This window comes from Neofelis nebulosa, chromosome 4, assembly GCF_028018385.1.
Source record: "Neofelis nebulosa isolate mNeoNeb1 chromosome 4, mNeoNeb1.pri, whole genome shotgun sequence".
NCBI lineage: Eukaryota > Metazoa > Chordata > Mammalia > Carnivora > Felidae > Neofelis > Neofelis nebulosa.
This window is the reverse complement of record NC_080785.1, coordinates 162,480,167-162,501,096: the sequence shown is the minus strand read 5'-3', so window position 1 is coordinate 162,501,096 and position 20,930 is coordinate 162,480,167. Positions and strand designations below refer to the sequence as shown.

Here is a 20,930-nt window from a genome sequence, read left to right as displayed (position 1 = left end):
AATTATGCACTTTATGCTTTTTTGTTTTGTTTTGTTTTGTTTTTGAGAGACAGCATGAGCACGGGAGGGACAGAGGGAGAGGGAAAGAGAAATTTAGGAAGGCTCTATGCCCAGCACAGAGCCAGACATGGGACTCAATCCCGCGACTATGAGAGCATGACCTGAGCTGAAATCAAGAGTCGGACACTTGGGGCGCCTGGGTGGCGCAGTCGGTTAAGCGTCCGACTTCAGCCAGGTCACGATCTCGCGGTCCGTGAGTTCGAGCCCCGCGTCAGGCTCTGGGCTGATGGCTCGGAGCCTGGAGCCTGTTTCCGATTCTGTGTCTCCCTCTCTCTCTGCCCCTCTCCCGTTCATGCTCTGTCTCTCTCTGTCCCAAAAATAAATAAAAAAAAAAAAAAAAAAAAGAGTCGGACACTTAATCGACTGAGCCACACAGGCGCCCCGGAATAGTTCTTGGGGCGCCTGGGTGGCTCAGTCGGTTAAGCGTCCGACTTCGGCTCAGGTCATGATCTCACGGTCCACGAGTTAAGCCCCACATCAGGCTCTGTGCTGACAGCTCAGAGCCCGGAGCCTGCTTCGGATTCTGTGGTTCCCTCTCTCTCTGTCCCTCCCCCACTCACTCTGTCTCTCTCTCAAAAATAAACACCGAAAAAATATATTTTTTTAAATAAGCGAAATGCTTTTTCTCAAACATCATGCATCACTTTTACAAAAAGTCAGGTATCTCCCAAGGAAAAATAAGAGGCCCCGAGGGAGCACAGGGACGTAGGGAGAAGCTGGAGTCCGACGGTGGATGGATAACAAAAAAAGCGCCCGAGTCCCTCTCCTCCAGCTCTCCCTTGTAGCACCGACATGCTTCCCACGCCCAGAATCCCCACAGGACAGCAGCAAACCAGCTGTGCGAAGCGCACGAGGAGGGGGGGTGAGGACACGCACACACGGAATGCACGCTCCGGGGATTCCGCGGCAGCTTCGGGACGATTCGCTAGATCTCCCCATGTAGACCGAATTCCACTTCTTGGTATTTTCCATACGAAACAAACGCACGTCCACAAGGACCCGCGTGTTAGAATGTGCACACGAACGTCCGTAGCCACTTTATTCACCATGGCTAAAAGCCAGGCACCGCTTGGCTTCATGGGCTAGGGCTACCGCCACAAAAGCACCACAGGCTGGGGGTCAAGGACATTCCTGCAGGCTGGAAGTCCAAGGTCAAGGCGTCGGGCAGGCCGGTTCCTCCCGAAGCCTCTCTCCTTGGCTTGGGGACGGCCATCTTCTCCCTGTGTCATCACATGGTCCTTATATTGGAGTAGGATCCACCTTAATGACCTCATCTTAACTCCATTATTTCTGTAAAGGCCTCATCTCCAAAGACACTCACATTCTGAGGTCCTAGGAGTCAGGGCTCTGAAACACGAGTTTTGGGGGCACACGATGGAGCCCATAATACAAGTCAAAAGTCCATCGGCAGATGAACGGGCAGCCAGAGGCAACCGCGTGCTTCTCTACAGCGGGCACAATGTAGCCATAAAGGAGCAAACTGACACCCACGGTGACGTGAATCCGCATCAGAGACACAAAGGAAGTGGCGCCACGCGATAGCACTTGTGTGAAATCCTCAAACCACCACCTGAAGTCAGAACTGAGAGGCTCTCTGAGGGTGGAGGGAGGGGTGCCAGGCATCCTCCCAGGGTGATGAGAGTTTCTTTTTTTTTTTTTTTTTAATTTTTTTTTTTCAACGTTTTTTATTTATTTTTGGGACAGAGAGAGACAGAGCATGAACGGGGGAGGGGCAGAGAGAGAGGGAGACACAGAATCTGAAACAGGCTCCGAGCCATCAGCCCAGAGCCTGATGCGGGGCTCGAACTCACGGACCGCGAGATAGTGACCTGAGCTGAAGTCGGGACGCTTAACCGACTGCGCCACCCAGGCACCCCATGATGAGAGTTTCTAACACGTCCACCTGAGCAGGGGTGATGACACGGGCAGGCACACGCGTAAAAAGTAATTCAGCTGAGGGGGCGCCTGGGTGGCTCAGTCGGTGAAGCACCCGACTTCGGCTCAGGTCACGATCTCGCTGTTCGCGGGTTCGAGCCCCGCGTCGGGCTCCGTGCTGACGGCTCGGAGCCTGGAGCCCGTTTCGGATTCTGTGTCTCCCTCTCTCTCTGCCCCTCCCCTGCTCATGCTCTGTCGCTCTCTGTCTCAAAAATAATAAATAAACGTTAAAAAAAAAAAAAAAAGTAATTCAGCTGCGCTTGTAAGATCTACACACCTTAATGAAATCCAGAGGGGAACAAAGCAAGGTTCAGTCACAGGAAGAAGACCCCCAAGCCCAGCCATGACTCTTGACTGAGTCCACTAGATCAGAGGCCACAAAAGGATCGTCGAAATCCATTCTCTCACCTGCATCTACTAACTGCCATTCTATTGCAGACAGAGCTTTCTCCTCGCCGGTGGGCTCCACCTGCGTACTAAATAGAGTTCGTGCCACAAGGAAGGCCTGGGTCCCCGTCTGAATGATCTCGAAGTGCAGCCATTGTGTTTAATAAGTCACCTCAAATGGTCACGAGGCTTTGAGCCATCAGGGGATTTCATTGATCAAATGTACCGCAATCTACTACAATCACTATTCGTGTCACGTCCCCAATTCCACTAGGGTTTCCTTCCCAGGAAAAGGCTGAACCAAACTCTGACAGAAGGAAGAACATTCTCTGCCAGGCAGCCAGGGCGGCGGAAGCTGCTGGAAGCCACGTCCCCTCCCTCTGCCCCACACCAGCACAGCAGCGCCCCCTTGGTCCACGGCCTGGCTCAGGCTAGTGCTCTCGGGGTACACGGAGGCAGGTGTGCCTCAAAAGGCAGTCACTCCCCTGGGCCACCCCTCGAGGGACAGCCCGCTGCCCAGCTGAGACCTAATGGCTGAGCCACAGCGGAAAACAGCTTCTACCACTTACGCTAAAGCGAATCCTCACGTTCTTGGTTAGTGTGTTGCATACCCGAAACACAGACTCCAACTGGAAAAAAAATCACGAAAATAAGGGAATTCAGGTTGGCTAGGTAAAACGAAACAAAACCACCTAGTACACAAAGTCAATAATCAATACGAGTCAATCTTTCTGTAGAAGCGAAGAGCCACTGCTGAAGAAAGGAGCCTCTTTCCTGCCTCCCACCAGAAAACAAAAAAGAAATCCCATTTACGGTAGGAATGAAAGGATTAAATACCTAGGAATCCAGTTAAGAAATCTGTAGTACATGGGATGCCTGGGTGGTTCAGTCGGTTGAGCCTCCGACTTCAGCTCAGGTCATGATCTCACGGCTTGTGAGTTCGAGCCCCGCACTGGGCTCTGTGCTGATGGCTCAGAGCCTGGAGCCTGCTTTGGAGTCTGTGTTTCCCTCTCTCTGCCCCTCCCCTGCTCATGCTCTGTCTCTGTCTCAAAAATAAATTAACATTACAAAAAAAATTTTTTTTAAAGAAATACGCAGTACCTAGAGTGACTGGGTGGCTCAGTCAGTTGAGCCCCTGACTCTCGATTTTGGCTCAGGTCACCTTCCCAGGGTTGTGGGATGGAGCCCCGTGTCCGGCTCGGCGCTGGGCGTGGGGAGCCAGCTTACGATTCTCTCTCCCTCCCGACCACCCGTGTGCTCTCGCTTCCCCCCACCCCAAAAAAAGGCAGTATCTAGATGAAGACTTTGAAATTTTGAAACGTTGAGGGACATAAAAGAATATCTGAATAATCAGGGCCGACCCTATACTTCGAAAGGCAGGCTTGTCCTTAAGATAAGTTTTCCCCAGAAGTCTGTACACCTCATGCAGCCGCTATAAGAGTACCCACTAGGCTTTTACATGTGCCAAGTCCAAAGTTTGACCCAGTCGTGTGCTGGTGACTGACACTTCTTTGTCTGCTTCTGCTTTGTTGGCATTTTACAGGAAGTCCTTTCCCAAAGACAAACCAAAGAGGTTTGATGGTTTTAGAATTTAGTAGGATTGAAGAAAAAAAAAAAGGGGGGGGGGGGGCGGAGTGCCTGGATGGCTCAGTCGGTTGAGCTTCCGACTTTGGCTCAGGCCATGATCTCTTGGTTCATGGGTTCAAGCCCCACGTCGGGCTCTGTGCTGACAGCTCAGAGCCTGCAGCCTGATTCGGATTCTGTCTCCGGCTCTCTCTGCCCCTCCCCCGCTTGTGCTTTCTCTGCCTCTAAAATAAACAAACATTACACACAAAAAAATTTAGAATTCAGTAGGATTGAATTAGGCTGAAAGGATGGAACAAGCCTACCTAACAGACTCTTAAATAAAGGGTCTGTCTGGGGGGACCAGGCCAGGGCTCCGAGGGACTCCTCTCTTCTTCCCCCCTCACCCACTACACGGGCCTCCACGCTCATGGTCACAGATGGCTGCTGCACCACCAGGCATCACAGTCCATTCTAGAGCACAGAAGGGCTACAATGGGGAAGGCCAACTAAGACTGTTCCTTTAAAAGGCTCTCCTGGAAGCCACACTAAGCGAGATTCACTTGGGTCTCAGCCAGAACTGAAACAAGTTAACCCTCAGCCCCAAACACAGGCACAGCACATGCAGAATGATCTAACTTCGGACAAACACGTCTATGGGATCACCTGCAGCTCTCTGAGAGCCCATTCTCATCCGGGCTCAGCCAAGAGGCAGACAGAGGCCCTTCGTAAATGACAAGTCACCAGCCAGGGTGATTTACAGGAGAGATTTATTTGAAGAAATATTACAACATATAAAAACTACATAAAGTCTTAATTCCCACTCATACAGTGGTAGATTTGATATAACGCATAATAAAAAACTTTTAAAATCCAGAATGCACAAAGTACGGCACAGTTTGATCACTAAGTCATTAGTTGATAAGCAAACCTCACAGAACAGCTTCACGTCAGCCAAGGCCACAAACACCGTGTACAACACATTTGAACTGACAGATTTTGACATGTTAAAAATACAACCTCAGTGCATGTTGGGGATCCCTGGTGCCAGAAACAAGGGTGACGGGAAGGCAAAACTAGTCCTTGGTAGCTTCCTCCTCCTTGATTTTCACTGAAGAGAAATAAAAGGCAAAGTCGTCACAGAGCACACGCACAACCCTGAACGACGCAACAGGCAAGTGTAACAAACAGAACTAGGGGCCCCTGGGTGGCTCAGTCGATTAAGCATCCAACTCTCGATTTCGGCTCAGGTCATGGTCTCACGGTTCGTGGGTTCGAGCCCATGTCGGGCCCTGTGCTGACAGCACAGGCCCTGCTTACACTTCTCTCTCCCCCTCCCCCCTCCCTGTCTCTCTCAAAAGAAACATACTTAAAAAAAAGAGAAAAATCAAGAACTAGGCTAGCAGCCAGGTGTCGATGTTAATGGCCCTCCAAGTGAGACGTGCAGCAGCTCTGAGTGAACAGAGGGAGACCGCGCCCTGCTCCCAGGGGTTCCCTACGTTCCCAGCCTGGGTTGGCATCTGAGCCAGGCTGCGCAGCCTGAGGAAAGGGCCCCGGGCCCCGACCTGCACGCCAGCAGCTCCCACCGTACCTGAGGCACTCTCTCGAGCTTTGGCCAACATACAGCGCTTGATCTCCAAGCCAATGGCTTTGGCCAGAGGCGGCGGCACAGCGTTCCCCACCTGAAGGAGGGAAGGAGGGCGGTGCGTGGCTTGGCACGGCCGGGGTCAGTGGCAGCCTTTTCTCAATGACGTGAGCCTCGCTCACGTGGGCCTCCGGAGCCGGTTCCACCATGACGGCTCAGGGACCCTCCAACCGGCCCACTCCCCACCCTGAACCCCGTGTCCAGGCCCACCCACAGAAAAGGGACCTTTAACGGGCTTCAGAAAAACTCAGATCGACATGGAGGTCACCATGCTTCACTTTCAGCCAAGAGGGGTTCTTTCCAGAGAACAGGAAGGGAGGGGTGTTGCTAGAACCCCCGGGGTACTATTGCTTTGTAAGCCATGAACAGGCATTCCTTAGATGGAAATACATGTAATTAAGAAATAGTAAACTTAACACCCTGAGTATCAGTGAGGAACTGTGGGTTCGTTCCCACCCTGAGCCCATTTTGTCTGCTCCTTCACTCAAGTTCAGTGCCCTGGAACTTTCCTTTGGGCTAAACCTGCCTCAGAGCTGTGAAGTGACAACCAATGTGCTTAATTAACCACAGCCTGACCCGCGAGCACTCTGGGTCCCAGTGACAGGCTCTCTCGTTCCGGGCGCCCCCTTCCTGGCAATACTGAGGCCAATCAGCCAACAAACTCCGGGGGCTCCGTGTCCCCTCAGACGTGACCCCGTGAGCCCTGCTTTCCCCCGGAACACCTGCACCCTGGGTCAGACAGAGGGGTCTCTCTCCCGTCGGGGCCGCTTTGAGGAGGGGCTCAGTGACGCCTCACACAGGGACAGAGGAAGAGCCGGCCCTGCTCCCCTCGGCTGACCTGCCGGTGCTTGTCCAGGATGTTGCCGAACAGCCGGTAGGTGTCCGGGAAGCCCTGGGAGCGGGCGCACTCCCGCACGCTCACGACGCGGTGCTGCTCAGGGTGGAGAACGCGGCCCTGGAAGGGAGAGGGGAGGTGGGAAGGGGAACGGGACTGGGCCCGCCCGCCATTCGGGGCAGGAGGAGGGAAGCTGAACATGGAGAAGAACTGCAGCCTCAGGCCTCAATGGCCAAGCCGGTCTCCATCAGCAGAGGCTGGGGGGCGGGGGGAGGGGGGAAGGGTGTGGGTGAGGAGTGCAGGCTCCCCAGGGGCCACCCCCACCGTGAGCCCCTGCCTCCGTCCCCTCCCTGACACCACCGCGGCCCGCAGACCCACCTGCTTGCCCATGGGCTCGGGGTTGGTGACGGTCGTGCTGAAGAAGCCATCCCACTCGAGCCGTCCATAGAGGCCGGCCCAGTGGTTGTGCCTGTTCCCGGTGTGGGGCAGGCACCAGGGGATGAGGGTGTTGAACTGTCTAGCCGCGGAGTCACAGGCTTTGCCCGCTGGAAGAGAGGGCTGCCATGAGACTGTGGTTACAGAATGGGAGGGACTGAGCAGCCGACAATCCCTGTCCCCAAAGCTCTTATCACTTAAATGCTCTCAGCAGCTATTTAAAGCCAGGACGTCCGCGCCCCGCCCAGGTCCTCAGGTCAGCGAGTGGCAGCCCCCAGTACCTCCCGCTAGGAGACCCCAGGCAACAGTGCTCCTTCCAAGCCCCCTGGACCACTGCAGGGGATCAGGATCCAGGGGGCTGGGGCTGGGGGGGGGCTGCGGGGGATCAGGATCCAGGGGGCTGGGGCCGGGAAGCACCCCCACCCCCGGCCGCGGCACAGCAGGGCCCCCACCTTCCACACAGGAGCAGACCCCACGGAGGGCCCCGGTGCTGCTGCAGCCGTTCTTCTTGTCATGGTACGTGTATCGCAGCTTCCTGGCCATGGTGCCATCGGACAGCCGCACCTCGATGTTCGGCAGGTCGCGCCAGTCTGAGCCCGGGGCCAGAGGGATGTGCCGCATGCGGGCGGCCACCAGCGCGCTCATGTCCTGAAAAGTCACAGCAGGCCCCGGCCGTCACATCATTCATGGAGTGTCTAAGCACCCACGGTAGGCTGGGCGCCACCATCCCAGGAACCGGAAACAGCACGGTGACCAGGAATCACCAAGGAGGGGCTCGTATCCCATCGGGGGAGACCAAGAGCAGCCCAACCCAACGACCTGCAGACTGCACGTGCCTTGAAGATAACCAAGCACGGACGTGGCAGAGAATGGGGGGAAATGGGTGAGAGGACAGCTTGGGGCAAGCCGATAGGACTTCTCGGAGGAGGGGGAGACGTGTGGGCTGAGCCCCGCAGGATGAGAGGAGAACCGGATGGGGAAGAGCGGGTTTGCCGTATCTGGGAGAACACACAGAGAGCAGGGTTGGCAAGAGACGAGGGGAGTCAGAGGCAGCGGGGACCAGACACCGATTCCGGGAGGAGCGGATGCTCCTCGTGACTGTGCTGCTGCGGCTGCTGCGGGGGGGGGGGGGGGGGGCACAGACAGCGGTGGCAAGAAGAGAAGCAGGAGAAGGAGGAGGAGGAGGAGGAGGTCTGGGCTCAGGGCCACGGGCAGAGTAGGAGCTGGACGGGGCCTGGATCAGGTCCCGCTTCCCACCCCCAGCCCTGGCTGGGCTCCAACCACACGTTCTTGCTCACGAGGCCACCGGCCCGACCACACCGACGCTGCCGGCAGGGCGCCATTACCTTACAGATGTGATCCCTGAGGATGGGCTGGTACTGTGAGCCCCGGAGCTGCCTCTGGAACCAGGACTGAGGCTCCCCGTTGTACAAGATCTCCAGCGCCGAAGCTCCGTTCCGGACCTCGGGGAGGTCGGACATCGTGTCCCGCACGGTGATGGTTCGGAACGGGCCCGAGCTCAACCTGCGAGAGCACAGCACGCAGCTGACACCTCTGGGGACCCAGGAGGCTGCTGTCCCGCACATTACAGGTGCCACGCCCCGACGGCCGATGCCGCCCTCTCCAGGGGGGCAACCTAGCTCCCAGGTCAAAGGGCCACCCGAGGCCACACGGGCGGCGTTCTTCTCAGAGCCGGTCTATGCAGGGATGGCCCTGAGGTGTGGGCCCTGCTCTCGACTACAGCCAGGTCCAGCCACGGCCCGCGTGCGGCTCGCTCAGAGGTCAGAAGCACTCGTGTGGCAGGCCAAGCGCTGCACCGTCCGCGCCAACACGTTCTCCGCCGTTCAGGTCTCCCGACAGACCCGCCACCAACACGCCTCCCGGGTAACAAGCACCGTGACAAGGTGCGGCGAGCGGGGCTCCTACCTGGTTATGTTGCTGACAAACTTCTTGTCGTCCACCACGACGCTCAGCTGGCAGGCCCGGGGTGCGAACACGTGCAGTGGCTCTGGGAACAGGGGAAGCTTCTCTCCGGGGGCTGCAGCCAGGATGATGGCCCGCCTCCGGGTCTGGGCCACGCCATACTGACCAGCCTGTGGAAAGGACCAGACACGCACAGTCAAGCCCCTAGTTAAGTCTGCAGATTTACTTTTTAATGTTGATTTCTGGGGGGGAGGGGCAGAGAGAGAAGGGGACGTGGACCCGAAGCAGGCTCCAGGCTGACAGCAGAGAGCCCGACGCGGGGTTTGAACTCATGAACTGTGAGACCGTGACCTGAGCCGACGCTGGACGCTCAACCAACTGAGCCACCCAGACGCCCCTCGGCAGGATTACTCTTAACGAGTAAGAGGGACAAAAGATCCCACGTGAGGGCCACAAGCCTCTGGAGAAGATGGAGTAAGCCCTGCTGGCAATTCCAGCCGGCTCTTTCGAGAGCCCTGCGAGGGACCCTGTGGTCTCAGCACTCGGGAGACAAGAGGGAGCAGAGAGGCCACGGAGCCCTGCCGCCTACCTAGCAGTAGACGGTCACTGCCAACAGGGCTTGGCTGCCAGGGCTGCCAACAAGGCTTGGCTGGTGAGCCCCAGACCCAGGGAGGCTGGACCGGGTAGGGGGCAGACGCTCCCTCACTGCCTTCCAGCCAGGCTTCGTGTCAGAGCGTCGTCTCAGCTCTAGTTACGCTGTTAATTACTGAACAGGCACGTACACGGTAGCTGCTTTTCAGGTCAAGCCTAGTTCCCTCTGGTCACCCCAGATCTCCGTCCTCGCAGACAAAGCTGCCAGTAGCTCCTGGAGGGCGGTCTCCCACCTTCTCCTGAGGTTTGTACACGTGTACAGTCACCCAGGAGAGAACCGTTAACCCGCGACGGTTTAGTCTGTGCCTCCTTCTGCCATTCCTGCTTCACCCGCCCCCCACCGCAGGGATCAAATTGCTACTAGAGTTCCACAGCTGGCCACCACCCTGGCCTCTCAAGAGGAAGGGGCTGGAAACACATGGCCCGTCCTCAGGCACGAGGATGTGACTCTTGAGAAGAGGCAGGTGGCCTTACTGGCACACGAGCTCCGTGCTCCCCAGACCCAGACGCCGCGAGCTTCACGGCGGGGCGTGCGGGCCCACCTGCCGTCTCCCCCCACCCGCACCGGCACCCCCACAGCTCACGGCACTGCACGCCCGTCCTTTTCAACTCTACCTTCAGGTAGAGACCATCTGCTGCGGTGCAGGAACCACTGAGCCCCCCTCCTGTACACACCTGTCAGCCCACCTTTGCCCCCTTCCCCAAGAGAGCCTACCTGCAACACGCCGAAGGTGCACTGATAGCCCATACGGACAAGGCAGCGGAGAGTGAGCTTCAGGACCATGGAGCGTTTGAAGGAAACGAAATTCCGGACGTTCTCCAAGAGGAAGTAGCGGGGCCGGTAGTAGTCACAGTAGCTGTGGGAGGTGGGAGAGACTACGAGGGTCATCCGCACGCACCAAGTGAAGAGAAAGACCTACTCTACCCGAAGCTACACCCAAATCCTTGATATCTGCTTGCTGGGAAGCTGCACCTGCTGACTCTCCGTCTCCCTGGCGAGAAGCCAGCTGCGAATGCCCTGGAAGCAAAGGCCGGGCGCCTCCCCTCCACACGTGGCCTTCAGCAGGTACAGCGGCTAAGCCAGCTGCTGCTACCCCCGGCACACCCCAGGGCTGGCAGTCTAATCACCGCCAGGCAGTCCTGAGCACAGGGGCTGCTACTCTGTTTACCTGAGAAAGGAAACCACCAAGGAGTTCTTGAACTTGGAGTAGGTGCGAGAGTTGAAGCGGTTCATGCCGCTAAACCCTTGGCAAGGCGGCCCACCGCACAGCATCTCCACATCTCCCTTCTGAGGCAGCTTCTGACCGCGGGAGTTGGTGGCCTCCCCGGCCATGACCAGCTTCAGCAGCACGTTGCAGTCCTCCGTGAACACCGTGGACCCGGGATTGTTCAGCCGGAACGCCTGGGCCGCAGGGTCCCACATCTCAATGGCCCACAGTGTTTCCGAGATGCCTGGTAGATACGAGGACAGATATGTGCTAAGCACCCCCTCGAATCACGCTCAAGGCAGAACCGGGACCAGAGCCAGAAAGGCCTTCCAGGTAGAACCTGCCTGATCCGGTTTTACTAGCTCTGCAGAGAAAACCCCATGGCATTTACCTGCTTGGTGGAATCCTTCCGACAACCCTCCACAGCCAGAAAACACGTCCAGGGTCCGCAGCTTGGGCAGCTGAATTTCCGTCTCTGGTTCACTTGGCTCGCACGTTTGAGACTTTGCCTTGCCCTTCCCTGGAGACAGGCCAAAAGTCAAGTCTGAGCCCTAACCTGCTGTCCCTAAACCCTCATTCTGAATTAACAGCAAAGAATGAGGTAACATCAGAGGCATTTTCATACCAAATGACTCATCAGTAGCCTGAGTTACGTAAGGCAGACTTGAAAAGAACCCTGTGGATAACAACTTACCTTTCCCCTTCCCCTTCCCTTTATTTCCAGGGCTACGGGCATGGTTAGGAGGATCTTCAAAGCTTTTGTTCTTGGCATTATAGGCCTGAGAAGGAAAGAACGACAATAGTCTGGGAGAGAAACACACCAGTCTCTTCTCTAACAAGGACAATTTAAATTAACCTGCTGAAGATCCACTTGATTTCTCCCTAAATTTGGCCACAAGCAATTAGCCATCAGTGAAAATACTCCGATTTTATTACACTGGCAACAGGGAAAAAAAGTTCTAGAATGTAAGTATTTTATGTGCCCAACATTAGAATTCCTGCTGTTCAAAGCCCTGGACTACTCATTCTAAAAACTGGAAAAAGTGATATATTAGGCCATCCACAGTGGAACCCGGGGAAACCCAGGCATGTACCAACTTCAGAGAACGTAACACAGAAAAGCCACGCTCAAACAATTTAAAAGTGATCAGCTTAAATCGACAGACTCCTGGATCCTTTCTCCATCACCACGGCCACTGCCCCAGTGTATAGACCTCACCTGGCCGCAGATGCCTGGGTGAAGGGACTGGGACTGCCTGGGGCAGGGCTGAGTCCGCCAGGGAAAGGGGCACCTTTCCCTAACTCACCCTAAAAGAATCAGTAGGGCTGGTGGAGGCCACCTAAATAGTCTCCAAATAAACCGCAGAAGCAGAAGGATGCTCCCATGTTTATGTTCTGCGTTATAGAGTCTTCTTATTTTACAGAGAGAGTGTGTGCACGCCCACAAGCAGGGGAGAGGGGCAGAGGGAAAGTAGGCTCCGTGCTCAGTGCTGAGCCTAACGCGCGGGCTTGATCCCACAACCCTGGGATCATGACCCGAGTTGGACGCTCAGTTGACAGAGCCACCAAGGCACCCCTCCGTTCTTTTAAAGGCAAGTGTCACGTTCCAGAGGAATCTGAATGCCACTGATTCATACTCTGGGTAAGTCAACTGCTTTCGTAGGGGCTGTGACTGTGACCTGAAGCCTCTCCCTGCGATAAGCCCGGAGTCCCACCTCGAGGAAGTAGAAGCGGTCTGGGCCACCCGCAGAGAAGTCCTGGAGGCCGCCTGGCAGGTCCTCCCCGTACTCCACGGTACAGCGGCCCTGCACGGCCTTGAAGTCCACCACCACCTCCTCGTCACTCCAGTAAAGCAGGTTGATGTCCGCGTGGTAACTCGCCGGCGTAGACTTGTGGGTGTTCTCTGGCCTGAGCGTGGAAGACTCTTTGTTAACAATCTCCTTTATTGCGAACGGGACAATTAAACGGCCCCCCATTTCTGGGGGTGCTCAGAAAACCCATGGGTAAAGACCACAACCCCCCAGTTAAGGGGATCAGTTACTACCCCCCCTTAGCCGGCACCGCCACCAGAGTGGGCCTCCTTGCCACGAACTCAGCGGCTGGTCTGCTTGTCTGCTTGCTCTTCACACCCACGACTGCGGTGCAAACAGCCCCGCCCTGCGTCCAGAGCAGCCGCCGCCTGCTGCCCAGTAAGGATCTAGACCTTCCTCCTCTTGCCTACACTAGCCAGCCTGGTTTCTTTTCTGTAGACACAAATGACTGTTGCAGAGACTGTAATAATCTTTCACGTATATTAGTTAAGAAGTGAAGCAACCTTATACCCATCTCTATCAGTTAGCTCCTGATCAGTATGAGTTCCTAGGGTGCCCAAAAAAAGAGTGAAGCCAAGACCTTAGGAAAAGTGTAGACAGAGAGAAAGCCCAGAAACAGGAAGAGGCACCTAGGAAGAACAGGAAGAGAGAATGGGGGGAACCGGGGGGGAGGGGACACAACTCAGACAATCGTAAACAGAACTTGAGATTCTCTGAGGGTGTCTTAGGCAGAGCCCAGGACGTCCCACTCCTGATTTTGTCATACTCTTTTTTTTTTTTTTTTTTTTTTAAATGTTTATTTCTGAGACAGAGCATGAGTGGGGGAGGGGCAGAGAGGGAGACAGACACAGAATCCGAAGCAGGCTCCAGGCTCTGAGCTGTCAGCACAGAGCCCGACGCGGGGCTCGAACCCACAAACCATGAGATCACGGCTTGAGCCGAAGTCGGTCGCTCGACCGACTGAGCCACCCAGGTGCCCCACGATCTTGTCATACTCTTGACTTCTGCTTAAGGATTTCTTTGGGGGAGACAACTCTGCGGCTCTAAAACAAAGGTCTAAAGCAAAGCTATGAAATATAATTACAATTCTAGTCCCTGTCAGCACCCACCAGATAATTAGAAACACTTAGAAAAACAGCTACCTCTACCGAAGTCTTAAAATACCACCGTGTGTGCTGTTACAACCCCATTTCAGACTTCTAGAAGTCTGCCGCCATCCTGGAAGAGCAGAGGCCTTCACTGACCTGTAGAACTTGTTGATTCTGATTTTGATGTCGGTCTCATTGGGCCTGCCATTGCTCTTCTTGATACAGAAGATTTCTTTGATTCGGCCAATTCGATACGGCTCGGGGGCATCCAGGTTGCTGCCTTTGATGTAATCGGAGTATTTCCGGTAGTGTTCTGGGTAGAGGTCTTCATCCACAGGCTCCTTCCGCGGGCGCTTCACGGGACTGGACAGCTTGATGCTGCAGAGAAGCCAGTGTTACGCATAACTGAATACAAAGCCATAAAAAGGAATCACCTCAGTGTGACTGGCCAGTAACACTACTACTTAAATCCAGACACCTTCTAAACCAGTGCAGCTAAGCGCCTGGAGATTTACAGAGAAAGATGAAACCTCATCCAGTTTAAAGCGGGTTTCTCCATCTGTGTACCGCTGGCTACGGTAGCTGCTGATGCTGTTTGAATAGGCCCAGCTCCCAGCTCCCAGCCGCGGGACAGGACGGCACTTCCCGGCATGTGCCTCGTTCTGCCCAGCGAGTGCGAGAAAGGACACACAGCGGTGCTGGCAGGAATGCTGAGCTGCCTCCAGTACGCTCTCCCTCGGCTCAGACCGGCAGCCCCGAGGAGCCAGTGCTCCCACCAGCCCAAGCCCCCGAGTGACCCAACAGGCCAAGTGCCCTGCTGAACCACGAGGGACACGCAGTCCAGGCAGGGAGGCAACTTCCACAGCTGTGGGGCTGTGGGTCACCAAGCATGACCTAGGCTCTCCCGACTGGGGTGCTGACCTAGAGGGAATGCTGAAAGGGCGTGGGTGGAGACTCACAGTCTGGGCAAGTTGAACCTGGCCTGACTACGGGGGTAAAACCGGTCATCGGATTCGGCTGCAGGCTTGAAGGCTGCTGTTCAGGAAAGCAGCTGCCATGTTTTCCCACCAGGCCTCCTTAGTCCACTGGGCTCCGAAGGTACCTGTGAGCACCTGTGTGGACACGTCTTCTGTGCAGGGAGCACCTGGGCAGACAGCACTACGGGCGTCCTCCCCTCCACACCGAGGACAGCCGGGGCTAAAGCGGGTACTCACACCAGCTGCACAGGCTGAGAAGACCCTGACCTCCGTGCTCTGTAATTCGTAATGACTGAACTGAGGTTGGGAACTGGGACTTTAGGAACTGCAAGTTGGGAAACTGAGAAGTTCTGAAAATGTTGGTTGGAATTCAACCACGTGCTAGTTCTGAGAACAAAGACTGGATCGAGTGTGGAAACTCGGCCGATTTCTCCCTGAAGAGCCCCAATCCTCTGATACACAAAGAGATCTTGATACTTCTTGGCAAATGGGATTACAACTCACGTTCATTCAATCTTTCCTTTAGGCCCTTTAACACACTTCATCCCAAGAGCCTGGCAGGTGAAATACTCCTCCCACGTGACAGACCAGAACAACAGGAGATGGTCTCTGCCCCAAAGCCTCAGGGCTGGGCGGGGCCAGGCCCCCACCACAGACACTTATGCTTGGCCAGCACACACTCTGACTTCTTTCAGACTTACGATAGTCACTCTACCACGGAGGGCGGGATACTGCTGATCACCACAGATACTAAGGCAACAGTCCAGGCAGCGGCTAGTCCTGGGGGTACAGGGAGGGGGACAGACCACAGAGCCAACCCTGCACTGGCCCAGCGCTCATGGCCCTGACCTGGGCCAAAGGGGCACTCACTTGAAAGTGAAGGCCTCGGGCAGCAGGTATACGCCATCCCCGACGCGATACTGGATGCCGTTCTTAGTGGCCGAGCCGTAGAGAACCCGGCTGTCCAGGTCCTCAAGCTGTTCCATGACCCTGGGAATCTCTTTTTGCCTCATTTCAGCCAGACGGGCACAGCTTACACAGAACCTGAAGGAGCGAAGAACAGAAACAAGGGGCCCTGAGCTGGCTTCACCCGGAGCTTCTGGTGACCAGTAGAGAATGTCTGCAGACACTTGAAGAAACCAGCTTTCCTGCAGTCTGTGTTCACACTCTGAAAACACTTATTTGGGACCAAAGACCAGAGATGAAACACAAGAAAATGCCAAGCTGATTCCACTTTTGAGAATTTGATGTGAAAACCCTAAGACAAACAGAAGGCAGAATAAGGAAAAGAATATGCCACAAGCAAGAATGCAGAGAGTGGTCCGGTCACAGCTCGATATCAGAGGAGTTTCCTACTGTTGCCTCTAAAGGCTGAAAAGCTAATTGGTAAAATTCAACATTTCTGATTAGTAAGTCCTTAAAGGAGAGCTAGAAATGGCCTTCACTAGAGATCAAATCAAGAGGCAGCACCAGACTGACTGGAGAAACACTGGGGGCACGTAAGCCAGCCCTCCCAGCCCCACCCCATCGGCCGAACTGCTGCTCCAGAGGTGCCAATGCGACTTTAGTTTGAACAAGTGAGGTACAGGGGTTACAAAGGAAGGCACAGGGCACTAAACATTGAAAAAGAATTTAAAAAAGCAAGCCTCCTGGGTCACCTGGGGAGCTTGGTTGGTTGGGAGTTTGCCTTTTTTTCCCCTTAACATTTATTTATTTTTGAGAGAGAGACAGAGAGACAGAGAGAGAGAGAGAATGTGAGTGGGGTAGGAGCAGAGAGAGAGGGAGACACAGAATCTGAAACAGGCTCCAGGCTCTGAGCTCTCAGCACAGAGCCCGACGCAGGGCTGGGACTCACCAACTGTGAGATCATGACCTGAGCCGAAGTCGGACGTTTAACCGACTGAGCCACCCAGGCACCCCTGTGGGGGTTGACTCTTGATATTGGCTCAGGTCATGGTCTCCTAATTCATGGAATCGAGCCCTGTGTCAGGCTCTGCACTGACAACATGGAACCTGCCTAGGATTCGCTCTCTCTGCCCTTGACCCACTTGCTCTCTCTCAAAATAAACATTTTTTTTTTTTTAAAGACAAAAACAACCAAGCCTCCCTAAAAGCAGTCACTCATCAGCTAGAATGACATGGAATCAAAGATACCACTCATGAAAGAAAATATCTAAAAAACAGAAGGAAACATGCAAGATACGTAGCAGAAACGCTGAGCTACACACAAAGAGGCTGAAGACAGAAAGCTGCATACTGCTCCTGGCTACGAGAACTTCTCATAAAGGCAACTCCGTGCCCAAGCTGTCCACACACTTAAAGCAACTGCAACCAAGTCAGGCTGGTCTCTGATTAGCAGGGGAAAGAAACCCCACCAGAGAGAAGTACGTGAAAGGCCAGAGTGATGCACAGATAAGCACACGGCCCTGGAGCACCACAGAGGCGGCCCCACAGAGGGGGCCCGGGGCCCGGGGCCCGGGCCCAGCACTCACTTGTACTTGTTGTCCTCCGTTGGCTGGGTTTTCGGAGGGGACTCGAACCTCGCGTAGTCCTGATCATACCACAGCTGGTAGAAGTAGGTCTTTCCATCGTCCTCCGCCATCAGAGGCTCAGGATCCATGCCTCCCTTTGAGGACAAGGACCCGGTGTCAGCCAGGAGCCCACACAAGGAGGGGAAGGGCACGCCAAGGGGCGCCGGGCACTCACCTCCATGGCCCAGTTCTCTGACGGAGCTTTATAGACGACCTTCACCTTGCTGTGAATGTATGAAAGCTGCATGTCCTCACATTCGTCTACCAGGAACAGCTCCAAGGGGTCCGACGTGGCTCCGAGGACTGTGTCTGTCCCCGCGCAGAACCAGTGGGCATGAAACATCTGCCCGTTGCTGCTGTCCTCCCACAGCGCAGTGACTCTGGAGACAGAAGAAAGTTGCTAACCCGACTGGCAAACCTGGACCGAGTCTACTTAGGGGAACTTGCGTTTGCAGTGTGTCTGGCCCAGGGCAAAGAGCCACTGCTGTATTCACACATAAGCATCTCCTAGGTGTTCAAGAGAAAGTGTGTGCTGAGGTCAAGCAAAGGAAAAGGTACAAACCTGGCTAAATACAGCGGTTTGGAGGAGTCATCTGGAATAACAGAGACGCAGTCCCCCACTTCCAGGGTTTCTGAGTCAATGCACACCTTCTTAAAGTAACTCTTCTTTCCATCAGTCTGAAAACGAGAGCTTCGTTTCAGGTGAGGATGGGTTCAAAGGTGTATGCTAGGCTTGACCCCCCCCTGTTCCTCTTATTTTGTATAAAAGCCTAATTCCTGACAATTTGGTAAGCCCTGAGCTCTACTGCCCTGGCTGCTACAGAAAACCTTCGCTCCCTTGGCTGGAAACCTGCAACTAAGAGCACACACGTTCCCTCCTCGTCAGTCCCGCGCTTCAGTGTCAGTAGCAAATCAGATTCCAACATTTCATTCTGAACAGTGCCGGTCCCAACCCCTCCCAGTGGTCCTAATGCCACATCCCGCCTCCAACTCTGTCAGCCACAAGGACCTACTTCTCCCACAAGGAAAGCTAGTTTCCACCTGAGGGCCTCTGCCCTGACTGGCCCCCAGGTCTCTGAGGCTGGTTCCTCACCAACCTTCTGGGTCTCAACTCAGATGCGCTGCCTCCTCAGGAGCCTCCAAGGTCCCCACCTCCCTCCAGTCCTCCACTCACTGGACAGAACACACGCCTGTCCTCCTGTACGAGGGGCTCAGCCCCACAGGACAGGGGCTCAGCCCCATTCAGGCCTACAGCAGCATCTGGCAGGGGCAGGCCTCACGCTGCAGACCAGATCTTTGGCTCCCAGACATCAAGGAAGCAGCGCGGAGAGATTACTCGCTCTCTGGCTTTGGTAAAGGAGTTGTGCCTTAGATGGGCCGTCACAGGACGGCAGGGAGGCCATCTGCGAGTGTCACAAAAACACCCACTGCCAGGCCGGGGTGGATGGGGCAGTGAAGGCTCTCTTCGAAACAAGCTTTGAAGGGGAACCAGCCTGACCCCTCCTAGGACAGCGTCAAAGGCCCATTTTGGAAGGATAGGAAAACAGGAGTCTGTGGGCACACAAGCAAAAACACATTTTCTGGCCTCTCGCTGGCCCTGCTCCTCACAGGCAAATGAGCAGGTTTCTCCGCTTGGGGCTCAGGCTGCTCAACACCAGGCGTGACTTGATGCTCAGAGGTGCGGCAGGAGGCTAGGTCTTCTCCAGGATTACCTTGACGGCTTCTCCAATCCAAGAGATCCGATTCTTGTTCTGTTTCTTTTTCTTCCCCTGATGCATTTTCTTGGGGGACGGCATCTCTGGAATATTGTCGTCAACTTCTTCATCGTCATCGGCCTCCTTCATGGCCATATTGGGACACCTATAGAGTCAGTGGTTATAGGCAAGTCCCCTCGGGTAAGTAAAACCTACTGGGGCTGTTTTAGTTGGGTAATGGGGACAGGCCTGGCGACAACACCAGAAGAGGGAGCGCTGCCTTCCCTGCACGTCTCAGCCCACCTGCCCCGAACAGAGCTCATGTTCCTCTGCCAGGAGAGCGGCGTCGGCCAAACCTACCTCCTCTCTTGGCAAGCCTGTTTGCTCCGTCCGCTACCACCAAACTTAACCATATCTTTACAGGCTTTACACTTTCCACATTCGGGCTGCTGACACACCTAAAAAAGTATTCAGGAAGGGAATGAAATGGCCATTAGTAACCATTGGTAACCAGTTTTTTGTTTGTTTTGGGCGAATTACCAATTTAAAAAATTGTATTTGGCCTCATCAGGGAAAGGGGAAAAAGAAGTTCAGAACAAGATCCCATTCGTACCCTCCAGGTTAGTGAGAATTAAGAAGCAGGACACATGTTGGGACAAGTGTGGAGAACTGAGAACTCGCCATGCTCACGGGGGGGGGGGGGGGGGGGGGGGGCACTACCGCTCTGGAGACTTTTCCAGACCAAAGTTAAGCATAAACCCACACCCCAGCAATTCTGCTTCTATGTAGAGACGATCCCAAGAAGCCTCATTCAAGGATGTCGCCACTGCATTATTTATAACAGAGGAAGAAACTGGAATACTCATATAATGAAATACTGTGGGATAATCGGAATGCGTCCACCAGATTACTTGTAGCAACACGTAACAGTGGCAAACACCAGTTGTGTGTGTTCAGGAAGCTCTGGACAGTGCATGTACATGTGCTAGGTGAAAAAATAAAACCAAAAGAATGGGGAGAACATGTGAATTCCTGTTAATAAAACAAAGGGAAAGACAGAGTCCAGCCGACGGTGTGAACACAGGTTCTGAAGGCAGTTGTGGTATTTTTGCATTTCAGTTTTTGTCCAAAGTCAGTCAAATAAGGTATACTTCCGATATTACAGGTGCAGTTCCAATAAAGCTAGTCAAATTAATTTCTTGGCTTTCCAGTACATATACAAGTTATATTTATTCTATAGTCTATTCAATTGTTAAATGTGTCATTACATAGCATGAAATCTAAAAAAAAGTATATTTTTTAATTTAAAAATTCTTGGGGCGCCTGGGTGGCTCAGTCAGTTGGGCATCTGACTTCAGCTCGGGTCATGATCTCGTGGTCCATGGGCTCGGGCCTCGCGTCGGGCTCTGTGCTGACAGCTCAGAACCTGGAGCCTGCTTGGGATTCTGTGTCTCCCTCTCTTTCTGTTCCTCCCCCGCTTGCTCGCGCTATCTCTCTCTCAAAAACAAATATTTAGGGGCGCCTGGGTGGCGCAGTCGGTTAAGCGTCCGACTTCAGCCAGGTCACGATCTCGCGGTCCGTGAGTTCGAGCCCCGCGTCAGGCTCTGGGCTGACGGCTCGGAGCCTGGAGCCTGTTTCCGATTCTGTGTCTCCCTCTCTCTCTGCCCCTCCCCCGTTCATGCTCTGTCTCTCTCTGTCCCAAAAATAAATTAAAAAAAAAAAAAAAAAAAAAAAAAACAAATATTTAAAAAATTAAAAAAAAAAAAATTCTTTATTGATAGGGCGCCTGAGTGGCTCAGTTGGTTAAGCATCCGATTCTTTTTTTTTTTTTTTTAATTTTTTTTTTTTCAACGTTTTTTATTTATTTTTGGGACAGACAGAGACAGAGCATGAACAGGGGAGGGGCAGAGAGAGAGGGAGACACAGAATCGGAAACAGGCTCCAGGCTCCGAGCCATCAGCCCAGAGCCTGACGCGGGGCTCGAACTCACGGACCGCGAGATCGTGACCTGGCTGAAGTTGGACGCTTAACCGACTGCGCCACCCAGGCGCCCCAAGCATCCGATTCTTGATATTGGCTCAGGTCTTGAGCTCAGGGTCATGAGTTCAAGCCCTGTGTTTGGCTCCATGCTGGGCGTGGAACCTACTTAAAAAAAGAAAAAAAACTGCTAAAAGCATGCTAACCATC

The 20,930-nt window shown here is 54.3% G+C and overlaps 1 protein-coding gene across 4 annotated transcripts in view; it reads right to left on the bottom strand.

Moving 5' to 3' along the window:
* Positions 1 to 4,698: 4,698 nt before the first annotated feature.
* DNMT1 (DNA methyltransferase 1) overlaps positions 4,699 to 20,930 on the bottom strand; it is a 47,905-nt gene continuing 31,673 nt past the window's right edge. For all 4 annotated transcript variants that reach the window (XM_058728084.1, XM_058728087.1, XM_058728085.1 and 1 more), the window contains exons 22-40: positions 19,104 to 19,201; positions 18,762 to 18,909; positions 17,612 to 17,727; positions 17,225 to 17,429; positions 17,011 to 17,144; positions 15,389 to 15,562; positions 13,698 to 13,919; positions 12,358 to 12,550; positions 11,337 to 11,421; positions 11,034 to 11,162; positions 10,604 to 10,886; positions 10,150 to 10,291; positions 8,787 to 8,953; positions 8,207 to 8,384; positions 7,313 to 7,508; positions 6,804 to 6,970; positions 6,429 to 6,545; positions 5,537 to 5,627; positions 4,699 to 5,056 (exon numbers count right to left, since the gene is read on the bottom strand). In XM_058728084.1, the coding sequence (XP_058584067.1) occupies positions 5,022 to 5,056; positions 5,537 to 5,627; positions 6,429 to 6,545; positions 6,804 to 6,970; positions 7,313 to 7,508; positions 8,207 to 8,384; positions 8,787 to 8,953; positions 10,150 to 10,291; positions 10,604 to 10,886; positions 11,034 to 11,162; positions 11,337 to 11,421; positions 12,358 to 12,550; positions 13,698 to 13,919; positions 15,389 to 15,562; positions 17,011 to 17,144; positions 17,225 to 17,429; positions 17,612 to 17,727; positions 18,762 to 18,909; positions 19,104 to 19,201 (2,880 nt within the window). In that variant the 3' untranslated portion in view covers positions 4,699 to 5,021. The remainder of the gene's footprint in view (positions 5,057 to 5,536; positions 5,628 to 6,428; positions 6,546 to 6,803; positions 6,971 to 7,312; positions 7,509 to 8,206; positions 8,385 to 8,786; positions 8,954 to 10,149; positions 10,292 to 10,603; positions 10,887 to 11,033; positions 11,163 to 11,336; positions 11,422 to 12,357; positions 12,551 to 13,697; positions 13,920 to 15,388; positions 15,563 to 17,010; positions 17,145 to 17,224; positions 17,430 to 17,611; positions 17,728 to 18,761; positions 18,910 to 19,103; positions 19,202 to 20,930) is intronic.